The 12,275-nt window shown below is 38.7% G+C and overlaps 2 protein-coding genes across 7 annotated transcripts in view; one reads left to right on the forward strand and one right to left on the reverse strand.

Moving 5' to 3' along the window:
• Positions 1-8,228, reverse strand: part of LOC111863058 (complex I intermediate-associated protein 30, mitochondrial) — an 18,564-nt gene extending 10,336 nt beyond the window's left edge. For 3 of the 5 annotated variants that reach the window (XR_002842537.2, XR_002842536.2, XM_023849020.2), the window contains exons 1-3: positions 8,007-8,142; positions 4,804-5,092; positions 2,758-2,975 (exon numbers count right to left, since the gene is read on the reverse strand). Coding sequence is in view for 1 of the 5 variants with exons in the window: in XM_023849020.2 (XP_023704788.1) it covers positions 2,758-2,975; positions 4,804-5,065 (480 nt within the window). In the remaining 4 variants the exon portion in view is untranslated. The other 2 variants (XR_002842538.2, XR_002842539.2) reach the window with 2 other exon arrangements.
• Positions 8,229-8,270: 42 nt separating this feature from the next.
• LOC111863060 (transmembrane emp24 domain-containing protein bai) lies at positions 8,271-11,918 on the forward strand. 2 transcript variants are annotated; one of them, XM_023849021.2, is made up of 6 exons: positions 8,271-8,589; positions 9,472-9,592; positions 10,041-10,111; positions 10,263-10,265; positions 10,883-11,009; positions 11,555-11,918. In XM_023849021.2, the coding sequence occupies exons 1-6, from the start codon at positions 8,404-8,406 to the stop codon at positions 11,674-11,676; spliced, it is 630 nt and encodes a 209-aa protein (XP_023704789.1). In that variant the 5' UTR covers positions 8,271-8,403; the 3' UTR covers positions 11,677-11,918. The 2 variants fall into 2 exon arrangements, with proteins under 2 accessions (XP_023704789.1, XP_023704790.1); XM_023849022.2 differs by lacking the exon at positions 10,263-10,265 and having other exon boundaries at positions 8,272-8,589.
• The last annotated feature ends 357 nt before the right edge of the window (positions 11,919-12,275 follow it).

Here is a 12,275-nt window from a genome sequence, read left to right on the forward strand (position 1 = left end):
ATGGTGAAGCTACACCTTCACTTCCACATAGGTCTTCATGGCATAGTACTTAATTAATTAATTAAGCAGAGGGACAACTTCATTATTATTATTGTTGTTATAATTATATATATATATAATTGCAGAGAAAAAGCACTCTTCATTCAAGAGAAACAAATAGAGCAAACAATGAACATATTTCAGCAGAAGGTTAAAATTTCAGATGCTGCTGAACTGTAAATTTCTCTTTTGTGAATCAAAAGTTCATGATACTTAACTGCATGACATGATGCTTATCATTAAGATTGTGCTGTAACCAGCTTGTGCATGTTTAGATGATAACATCGTTGCTATTTCAGAACAATTTATGTGAATCACCTCTCTATTTCAGCAGACCTGTCTGAATGGAGTCTATACATTGCATTAAAGAGCAATTTTAAGCTAACAAAATAATGTTGATCATACTAGTAAAAATCTTAACATGTCCCCTTGAGGCCAATTTTTAGAGTAGGGAACAGCCAAAAGTCACTCGGAGGGAGATCCTGAGAGTACAGTGGTTGAGTGATGACAGGAATGTTTTTCTCAGCGAGGAATTGCTGCACAACAAGCGATGCGTGGCTCGGTGTGTTATCGTGATACAGAAACTGCTGTCCCTGCCACTTGTCATGCCACATCCTCCGAACCGCATCACACAACCTCTGCAAAATTTGCACGTAGAAATGGCCCGTAACAGTACCAATTTCTTGCTCCAACTCTGCGATGGTCATTCTTCAATCACATCGAATCAGTTGTTGCACTTTTCAACAATTTCTTCAGTTCTGGATGTCGAAGGTCTCCCGCTGTGCTGGTCATCCCCTAACGTCTCCTGCCCATTCTTAAACTGGGAAAACCAGTTGTAAACTGCGGATTTCTTTAGTGCAGTATCACCGTAAACTTGCTGCAGGGCCAATAGCGTCTCTGAAGCAGATTTTCCCAATTTGCACATGAACTTGATGTTCGCACGCTGTCCAAACTGCGACATTGCACCAAATGACCAACACTCATGTCTATTCAAACGGAACAGTAACGACACCGCACACTGAAATCTGTCCAGACCTGTTGTGCCTGCGAGCAGACAAGCTGAGCTTCCCACCACAACAGTGTGTGTGTGTATCTTATTGCTCGTTCTCCATCTGCAGGGGAATTCTGGGAACTTTTTGACTGACCTACATACAGATCAGCAATGGTGCTGCATCACTTGTAATTACAAGTTGTGTGGTAAAGCAGTCAATAAATTCAATCATCCGGTCCATACCCTGACTACAGTAGTCACCCCCACATGTGACAATATTTTACAGAGAACAAGCTTGAGATTAATACAATACATTTCTTATGGTTTTATTTCATGTGTTATGGTTCTAAATATAGCAGTGCCATCGTTTCGAGGCCATATGATTAATTTAAAATTTTTAAATGATGATTTCTCCTCTTATCTCCTATGTTGATCTGGTGAATAGAACTATTGCTAGTGTCCAGGGATCAGTTCCTCCATCTGCTGGTCCACACAAAGCAAGCTTCGTACTTTAACCTGATGATGGAAGCAAAACCATCTTCCAAAATGTTATTCTTCTCTAACTGATCAAGCCAGTGTCCAGCATATATGTCAGTTTAATTATGCACCTTTGTCACAGACCTTTAGGTTTATTACGTACTATTAGAGTTCATTCACACATATATAACTTGATTTTGAAGGGCATGTGAATTCAATCAAGCAGTCACACACATCAATGGTGTTGCTGTCATAATACATATGAGGTCTGACAATAAAGTTCATGAACTCACCACCACGTGCTTGCCATGGCAGCAGTGCACAGAAACCTCAGTATGGTTTGATAATGTTGGCATATCAGCATTTCACAGCTGTGTTATTGTTGATTTATGGCAGTCTCTTTCTGAGTGGTGTCTATTATTGTCTGAGTGTGTTTCAGTGTGCCATCGCAAGAATGTTGGAGCTTGAATTAGAACAATGTCTGTGAGGGAGTTTTTAGCTAGTAAACAAATAAATGTGCTTGAACACACTCCCTATTCTCCGGATCTAGCCCCCAGTGACTTTTTTCTGTTCCCAAAGATAAAGGACATATTGAAAGGAAGGCATTTTGATGATATTGATGACATCAGGAGTAATATAATGGCAGCTCTGAAGGCCACTGAACAAAACCAGTTCCAAAACTGTTTTCAAGGATGGACTAGGTGCTGGCATTAGTGCATAGTTTCCCAAGGGGAGTACTTTGAAGGTAACCACAGTGATATTTAGCAACGAGGTATGTAGCACTTTTAACATGATGAGTTTATTGTCAGACCACATACATATCCAGTGGCCAATTACAGCACTTAACTGTATAAAATCTACATGTAGTTTGGTTCAGCAGTTCTGGGAGTGCATAATAAATATCAGCCTTTTGGCTTCACCTTAGAACACTGGGAACAACCGTACTGAATATGTCTATATAGATATTCACGTACCTCCTTTGAAGAACACCTGGGAACTCTTCATGGTGTAATTCACGTTCCATGAAAAATATTAACTACAAGAGCATTCATATACCCAGTTTGACAATAAAAATGGAGCTGAAACAAGATAACTTCCACAGCAGGTAAGGGGGCTTTTCATTTCATTCATCCATGTAACACTTGTCACTTAGTGCCACCTGTAGGAACTGAGCATCTTTTCAGAAAGGACTATGTTTGATTATCCCTGATGTTGTGTCATATAAAAACCAAATAATTAAGGCAATTTACCCGTGGTCTCATGGACCGCATGTTGCAATATCCAGCCTTCTTTATGCGTCCATCCTTGGGCACTTCTGTATTAAGTGTGCCCATGAACAGACCTTTGCCACCTTTGCTGAGTGACAATTTACAAGTGCTGTACCCCTCATTGTGATCACTGTCACTAGTTGTCACCCATTTTGACAGAGTTTCAGGCTGGCTGAACTGCCACACGATATCAGTCTCACCTGTCGACACACAAAACCAGGTATGAGAAATGGTCAATAAGTAACACCCAAGCATATACTACACTCACATTATTACTTCCGCTAACATGAAGTAAAACATGGAGTCCCTCAAGATTCTATATGTAATCACTGCTGTGTCTTATTCTATGCAATACAGTCTCCACACTGATGGTACTATCATCATAATGACTGAGCTTCATGAGAACTGCCTTACAGAACTACAACATGATATCTCTGCTGTCATGAACAAATAATTTACAGCCAGTAAGCTTACTTTAAATGTTGGCAAACAAGTTCCACACTTCAGTTTCTAACAGCAGTGACTACGAAGAGTACAGTCTTGTGGGTTGTGACATCATGTTCAGTCAGTCCATTTTGGAGGAACATATCCCCATCTTCAGGGTCAAAGTGCTCAGCATGCCACCTGCTTCTGCCAGTTTCTTGCTTTGCTTATTCTTTGCTCCAAAAGTTGGATGTCATTCTGAAATGCTGGGTATTGTCTGAATTACATGATGTTACAACCTGGAAGACCATCCGCTTCATGCTCCACTAACTTTTAACTGAAAACAAGCCAAAAAACATCATGATCTAGCAATAAGAACAAAATTCATATACAAAACTTGCAAAAGGCACAGCGACTTCATTCTGCTGCATTTCAAATTAAGGTCCCTCCTATGTAGGATATGAGGTTCTCACAGCGGTGGTTATGAAGAGTTCTATCTTCTGGGATACAACGCCATTTAGTCTGCTGAAAGTTGACCAACATTTCAGAGGAGATGGACTACACGGTGTTATATCCCAGAAGATAAGACAACTTGAAGGTCCCTCCTTTGTTTAGCTAGAAAAGAATTATTAACACTGTACCATGCGTATTTTAACTCTATCATGACATGTGGATAATATTCTGTCAGACATACAATATTCTTCTGCTATAGAAAGCGCTCTGATTTATTAAAGAAATTCCACATACCACTGCACACCAGTGAATGCTACTTGGCTCCAGTACCAGTCATAACTCACGGCTGAAAAATCAGTGTTCCAGACAAAATTTGTGGTTCATGAAGTCAATGTCAGACACGAACTTGATCTTCACAGACCAGCCTCTTAACTTACAGTATATCAAAATCTACTGTGCTGGGATAGGACTGCACAACAAGCTGCCCTCAAAATCACACATCTGTCCACAGATATAAAAGTAAAGCTATCCCTGTAAGAGGCTGTGAAGGCCCATAGGATTCTGAGATGTTGAGGGTCCCACATTATGTAGACAATCGGCTCAAAGATGGCGGTAAGGCTGTCAGCCTTACGTGCCGACCGCTCTTCACTTCCCAGGAAAATTATTTAATTAATTCCTGGTACTCATTTCTGTTAGAGGTTGAGTCGACCCCAGGGCCAAAGTGCGGCTGGAAGGATTAGGCCAATTGAAAAAAATCCAATGACCTCATCGGGACGTGAACCCGCGACCTCCCGGCTTGTAGCATAGTGCCTCAACCAACTTTGCTACCGCATGCCCCGTCCAAAAATATATGAAGATTTAAAGTAGCACTAACACAATTCCTATACACTCAGGCTTTCCATTCGCTTGATAAATTTGTTAGTAAAAAATGATTAACATAGTGTGTAACTGTGTGTGTAGCTGTTATATGCATTAATCTATTAGGTATTCAGCCTTGGTAAGCAGAAGATAAAGTTATACAACAACAAGATGCATGGAGAACTGAACACCAGGATCAATGGAATGCCTCCACTTAAAGTTTTGTCCCGCATACAGAGATTCAAAGTCTTCCTCTTGTTGCTTATCACTGTCCCAACAAAAGCCTGCACTCACCTGGTCTGTATGCAAGGATGGGATCACCTTTAAAGTGTTCTTTCACCTCATCCTTCCACAATTTTATCTCACCCTTCAGTTCTTTCAGTCCATCACGGATAAGGTCCAGTGATGCAGGTTTCGGTCTGTCTCGCAGGTACCCGCCTTTGTGATCCCGTTCCCAGAACAAAACAACACGAGTTGTGTGAATCAAATGTGAAGCTGTACCACACGTCACAGCTTTCGAACTCCACAGATTGCAAAATATTCTTCTTGTGTTCATTTTCACTCAGACAAATGTCACAGGAACCTGGAAAGAGAGACCATGTTACCAAACATGTCATATAATTTCCAGTGTTGATGCACGTTTGCTGGGGAGTGACTATAATACAGAACTTGGTATAATAACGGTCCCCAAACACTGGATTCTGTGCACAGCAAAACATGTGATGGTGGCAGCTTGGACACCTTTCTGCATGACAAATGTAACATGTGTGACAGCTTTGTAGGGTTTTCTTCCATCCCAAAGAGACACAAGACTTAGTCACTGGTCAACTGTATGCAAGCCACAGTGATATACTAAAAGAATACCAAATGGGCTTCTCTTTGTTCCATTTCATACAGCCATTATGAGCCTTTCAGATCGAGGCAGTACAGGTGAAGATGATTTCAGAATGACAGGCAGAACAGACAGCAACTTATAATAAGGCTTATAGTTTCTTTCATCAATGAATATATGTACACTCTTTGGCTACAAGTAACAAAGTAACACATCATCCCCTTACTTAGAAATATATTCTGAATTTATTTACAATGGTAAATGTTTGCAAAAATATCCCTTGAATTTCTAAACTGCAAAGATCTGCTAAAATCAATGTACTTTTTATACTTCTGCTCAATGATGACATATGGTATGATATTCCAACAGTAATAAAATGTTCCTTCTATAGAAGAGAGTTATTAGAATCACAGGTGTTCATAAAAGAGAACTCTATAGAGAATTATTTAAAGAAGCTCTACATACTACTTCTAGCCAATGAATATTACCCCTGATGATATTTATAACTGAGAACTCTGAAAGATTCCAAACTCAGATGTTCATGCTGTAGATACAAGCCAAAAATTTGATCCTCATAGACCAGCTCCTAAGTATAAATGTATCAAAAGAGGGACTTTCTGTACTGGAATAAGTTACACAGTAAGATGCCCAATGGTTAGGTACTAACAATAAATATTCAGAGCTAACAGAATACCCTTTCCAATGACATGTTATACCAATGTATGCGTATTCAGCACAGTTATGCATACAAGGTCTTTACATTTACCTTTCATCATGTATTTCTCTAAATTCTGTATTTTAAACGTTTTGAAAAAATATGATGTATGCCTGTAACTTGTATTTAAGACATCCACAAATATCAAGTTGGGACTGCAATGGTACTGAATTTTGTGAAGCATATGCTTGTGAAGAGGCTTTGTTTCATTTTCGTAACATAATTATTTTTTACAGTTAGGAGTTTTTAGCCTTCCTCCCAACCCCCAAGCTGGAGGATCACCCCTTGTTGGCTGTCTGCGATTGCTTATTCAATATTCGCAGCTTCCCTCCAAAACTGGAGGACGTCTCCTCCATCTGCAACCTGAGGACGCGCCATGCCGTGGTGACAAGGGACCCACCCAACATGGTGGGAACAACGATAACAGATCAAAACCTTATTCAGGAGGAAATTAAGGGGAGACTGATCTCGGGTAACGCTTGCTACCATTCAGTCCAGAATCTTCTGTCTTCTCGTCTGCTGTCCAAAAACATAAAAATTAAAATATACAAAACTATAATTTTGCCTGTGGTTCTGTATGGGTGTGAAACTTGGTCTCTGACATTAAGGGAGGAACATAGACTGAGGGTGTTTGAGAACAAGGTGTTGGATGAAGTGACAGGAGGTTGGAGAAAACTGCACAATGAGGAGCTTCATAACTTGTACTCTTCTCCAAGTATAATTAGAATGATGAAGCCAAGGAGGATGAGATGGACAGGGCATGTAGCACGAATGGGGGACAAGAGGAATACATATAGAATAATTATACCTGGAGAACAGTACAAGTTATGAAGCACCACATTATGCAGTTTTCTCCGTCATCCTGTCACCTCAACTGTCTTCAGTCCAAATATTCCCCTCAGCACCCTGTCCTCAAATACCCTCAGTCTGTGTTCCTCCCTTAATGTCAGAGACAAATTTCCACAACCATACATAACCACAGGTAAATTATAGTCCTGCATATTCTAATTTCTTTACTGTTAGACAGCAGACAAGAAGACAAAAGGTTCTACACTGAATGATAGTAGGCATTACCCAAGTTCAATCTCCTCTTAATTTCCTCCTGGATCAGGTTCTGATTTGTTATAGTCATTCCCAAATGTGTAAACTGTGCCACATTTTCAAAACATCTGTTACCTCTCTTTATGCCATGACTTTGCCCTGTCTTCTGCTGATGAGACAGCAACATATACTTAGTTTTCTGCATTTACTTCTAGGCCAACCTCCTTACTAGTATCAATTAACGTTTGTATATTTCTCTTTATGGTACATATATTATCACCCAGTAATTCACATCATCAGCAAAGACCAACAGCTGATGTGTCCCATTTAGTTTTCCTGGACCTTCCTAATGGCACATTCTAAAGCAAAGTTGAAACAAAGTGGGGATAAAACATTTTGTTTTAGACCATTCTGGATAGGAACATTATCACACAAATGTTTACCTACAAGGACTTTACTATGCGTTTCATTTTAATACATTTTACTCAGCCTAACTAGTTTCGTGGGTACCTCAGATTCTATCAAAATATTGTACAATACATCCCTCCTAACTGAATAATATGCTTTCATGAAGTCTACGAATAGCTGATAAACTGTTATCATTGTAATCCCATTTTTTCTACAGTATCTGATGAATGCAAAAGATCTGATCAGTAGTTGATCTGTTACGTTGGAACTCACAGTTCCTCCAATAATTTCATCTATGTATGGACTTAACCTTGAGAGAATAGTGGATAAAAATTTTGTATAAAATTGATAGCAGTGATATTCCATAAAAATTACTACAGTTAGTTTTATCACCCTTCTTGTGAACTGGTACAATGATAGGCTCCTTCCACTGATGAGGGAACTTGTCCTTATTCCAAGTAGAATTAATTAGCTTATAGACCTTAGAACGTAATATTTCACCTTTTAGTTGAATAAGTTCTGCCGTAATTGATCGCTACCTAGCGAGTTATACTTTTTCAATACTAATTTCAACCTCAAAAGGGCTAGAATCGGGTACTAACAGCTCAGCTACATATACTCGTAACCCTCATAACCTACATACATTTGGGTAGTTTGAGGTTATATCTCAAAATCATAACAGGAGCCACCTCTCGGTTTCTTCTGCAAGGCAAGTACCGCAAGTACGTTAGCACACTGAAACGGGAAGTGACGTAAGATCAATGGCAGCCACCTCATCAGTGAGATCGGAGATGTTGGATGAGTTATGTTACATTTAAAGCAACACTTTTTGATGTAATAGTTTTCAGTATTTCGTAATTACATGTTTCACACTTCTAAAGTTCAAGTTTGGTAGTTTATGGAGATGGATTTCACAACTCTAGTCGTAGTGATCATATCGGTTTTCGTTGTCGATGTGAATGGAATTATGTGGAAACTTCAACCGAACGTACAGAAATGTCTGAAAGAAGAACTACAATCTGATGTTCTTGTAACTGGTGATTATGAGGTTCAAGATGCACCAGGACAAAAAGTGGATTACGTAGTATGTACAGTGAAGATTTGCATTATGAATCATAATGGTGTGAAACTGTTTCGTTTGTTGTTACCAAATCATTCCCCTCTGAACGCTGCATGATTAAACCGCACTGCCTAATAAGCAACGAAACATGTACCCTGTATTGGAATATCCTGCGTTTTTAATTTAACCCCTTCTTGGTCATGTAGTGCTTTCTTAACCTTTTTCCCCCCTGCCCATTTTTTTGATAAAGCAGTACTACCAGTATAGATTTTTTTTCAAGAACATATGTTTAAAATTATCTACATCTTAATTGTAAAAGAGTCATTAAAGGGAGTTCCAGTTTGTGAGATCTCACTCGCATTGAACCCAGCCAGTTGTCAAAATCCATCAAGGGAAACGCATATGTCAGTGTATTCATATTTCAGTATATGAAAAATGAAAAGTTTATTGTGTAAGTATATAAACTGTTAAGATGAACTTTCTTCAGTTATCCCTGGATTTTTTTTCCTGGGGAGGTGGCATTTAGAAAATTTGCATACAAACTTGCATTTTTATTACATTTTTTGTTATCACCTTTGAATATTCAGAATAGAATTAAAAAGAATAATTTTTGGTATTGTGTAATGTATGACCCTTTATTTTAATAGTTTCCAAATGTGACATATTCTTTTTGCAGATTATTTTTACAATGTTGTCAAACTAAATATATCCTGAATAGATGTCTGGGGCATCACACTAGGGCAGTCCATTCTCTCAAAATGTGATGAGCAGCAGTGAATTGTTTCATGTCCTGAACATTAGAATCCATGGAGATCATTTGTATATGTGTCTTGCCCATGAGTTGTAGTGGATCATATATATGTATACCTTGCAAATTCATTCTAAAATATGAATTTGATTTTTTAGGTAAGGGACTCCAAGGGCCACATTTTGTCACAAAAGGAAGACATTTCCAGGGGAAAGTTTTCATTTGTTACAGAGAACTATGACAGTTTTGAAATATGCTTCATATCTAGAGTTCCACCACGTAAGTACTGTAATGGTTATCAAAGTAACTTGATCTTGTGCATGAAGAGTGGCAGTGCCTGAACAGATAGAAAAGCCCCTCTTTAATTCCACAGGGTAAATAAGCAGAAAGCCATGTACAGAAGGTTTTGATTTAAAATGTCACTGTCATTTTTCAATGCAGAGAAATGTGGTTGCTTAAAAATGATTGCTTTGCAGGTTGGCTTTTGTTATGATGTTATAACAGGTCCCTGTTCATGATCTCTGTTGCTACAAAATATGAATCTAGGTAATATACTCACATTAAAAAAAAAAATAGTAGTTCTTAAAGCAAATAATGTTGGTCCCACATATCAGATGTGTCATATAACAGATCACTCTGCACTGATAGGTGACCACTGTGAAAGTAAATTCTGAACACACAGGTCATCCAATATTAACCTCACTTTTTGTTTCAATTGTATCAACAGAACAGAGGGGCATTGCACAAGAGGTGTCTTTGGTCACCAAGAGGGGTGTTGAAGCCAAGAACTATGAGGGTGTAAGTAAACATGCAATGCCTTCTCTTACTGACATGGTAATAAATTTTACCACTGTCTTTCTAAACATATTTATTGATTCCAAAACATTAAGCCTGTGAAACTCATTCTGTTTCTTTTTTCTGGGGTTGTTGGTGATTGGCCCATCTACAGCTGGTAAAGTTCTTTTCATTTATTTTATGGCTTTGGCATGGATTGTAGCTTACCACTAACAGCTCAGCACAATATGTGGTCTAGTTCCAGTAACAAATACTAACTTGGAACACTTATATGTTTAGTGTACCCTTTTCTTTGTAAAGCTTTAAATATATTACAATCACCAGTAGAGCACATGACTGATACGAGTTCAGAATTGTTTGGAATAATATTAGTATTGTGTAAGTCATGGGTATGCAGATGTGTGTTACGTTTCAAAATCTACCATACTTCCCCTAACATTGACCTCACAGCGTATATCCCTGTCCATGTTCAGTAGACCTTCAGCTCTTGCAGCCAGATGCCACTTTGAAGAACAAACAACACAGATTTAGGAATGAGGTTTATAGATGAAGCAACCAGCAGGTAGATCTGAGGGGAAAGATTGCATGCAGCACACTTAAGGCACCAATACAATGAATTACAACCATGTGCTGAAGAATGAATGTGTTTCCATCAGGACAAACAGCTGCATTTTACTGGCAGCAATGCAAAGCTGTACTACTAAACACCTGTAATAAACTGTAAACAGAAAGATGTATTACAATGCCATATGTAAATGTCTGTATCCTGTGCAGCTTGGAGAAGCTGCAAAACTGAAGCCTCTGGAGGTTGAACTCAAACGCCTGGAAGATCTGTCAGATGCCATTGTGCAGGACTTTTCGCAGATGAGAAGACGTGAAGAAGAGATGCGAGACACCAATGGTGAGTGACACTACTCCCCTGTTGTAGGGGCCAGAACCAACACTGTCTGGTTTAATAGATAAGATCCCAGAAGCTGTCATCGTCTTCTCTCTTATAATTCTTAAAATTCTATGTGAAACAAATATATGCAGACTCCATTGCCTTGTCATGAACAATGCAATCACTCCATCCATCATATGTCAGTACATAACATGCTGGATAGACTCCTACTCTTATAGTCAGATGATACAGATGTGTTGTTTCCTTTCCAACAAGCATTTGCACTGACTACAGAAATACCCCAATACTGTTTCTTGCACAGAATGCATAAAACACAAGGTGCCTGTGTGTCTGTCTACCTGACTGCATTTTTTTCTCTGAAACATGAATGAATTTCCCATGATCTACATACAAAGTTCTCAAGTAAATTTCATTTGTCTGTATGCAGTCCTATAAATCATCTATTTTACATGAAGTTCAGATCACTGGTTATTGCTGTAAAGAGAGAGAGAGAGAAAAAACAACATAAACCTCATTAAAAACTAAAATTTGTGCATCCATTACAGAGTCCACCAACAGCCGTGTGCTGTACTTCAGTATCTTCAGCATGTGTTGTCTCCTGGGATTGGCCACCTGGCAAGTACTCTACCTACGACGCTTCTTCAAGGCCAAGAAACTCATAGAGTAGTGTGTCAGAGTTTGTCATTTGCCACCTGTGGTCACACACTTCATCTCATTGACTTTTCTTTGGGTGATGTGGCTTCCCATCCAGAACTGTACATACAGTATGCTTCATTTGTTTGTTCACTGAAAATAATTTTGTATTGCATACTTTCAGGAAGAACACAATTTGGAAATTAAATTTCCTGTGTTAAACAGAGGCTGTGGAAATAACACTGACAGTTCATACAGTAAATTCCTGGAATTACATGTGGTTGTGTTCATTGTCTTTATTTTTATTGGCCATTCCTTTTAACTCTCTCACTGTTATGCACTATTGTAGTAGCACTGATTCATGGGACCTCTTATTGTCTAATATTAGTCAGTTGGGTGCTTCCAGATGCATTGCCACCTATGGAAGAATTTCAGAACCTTTTGGAATCATATGTTGTTAGCCATAAAAACAGCAATGGCGATTGGCATAGATGTCAAATCTATAGACTGTTCCATGTTGCTAACATGCATAGAAAACAGCCTAGAATCCGAAAAATGGGCTATGTCACAAACTTATTTAAAAAAAAAACATTATTTGTCAATAATTCGCTGCTATCCATGCAATTTATCCAT

Source organism: Cryptotermes secundus, unplaced genomic scaffold, assembly GCF_002891405.2.
Source record: "Cryptotermes secundus unplaced genomic scaffold, Csec_1.0 scaffold1777, whole genome shotgun sequence".
In the NCBI taxonomy this organism is placed as follows: Eukaryota; Metazoa; Arthropoda; class Insecta; order Blattodea; family Kalotermitidae; genus Cryptotermes; species Cryptotermes secundus.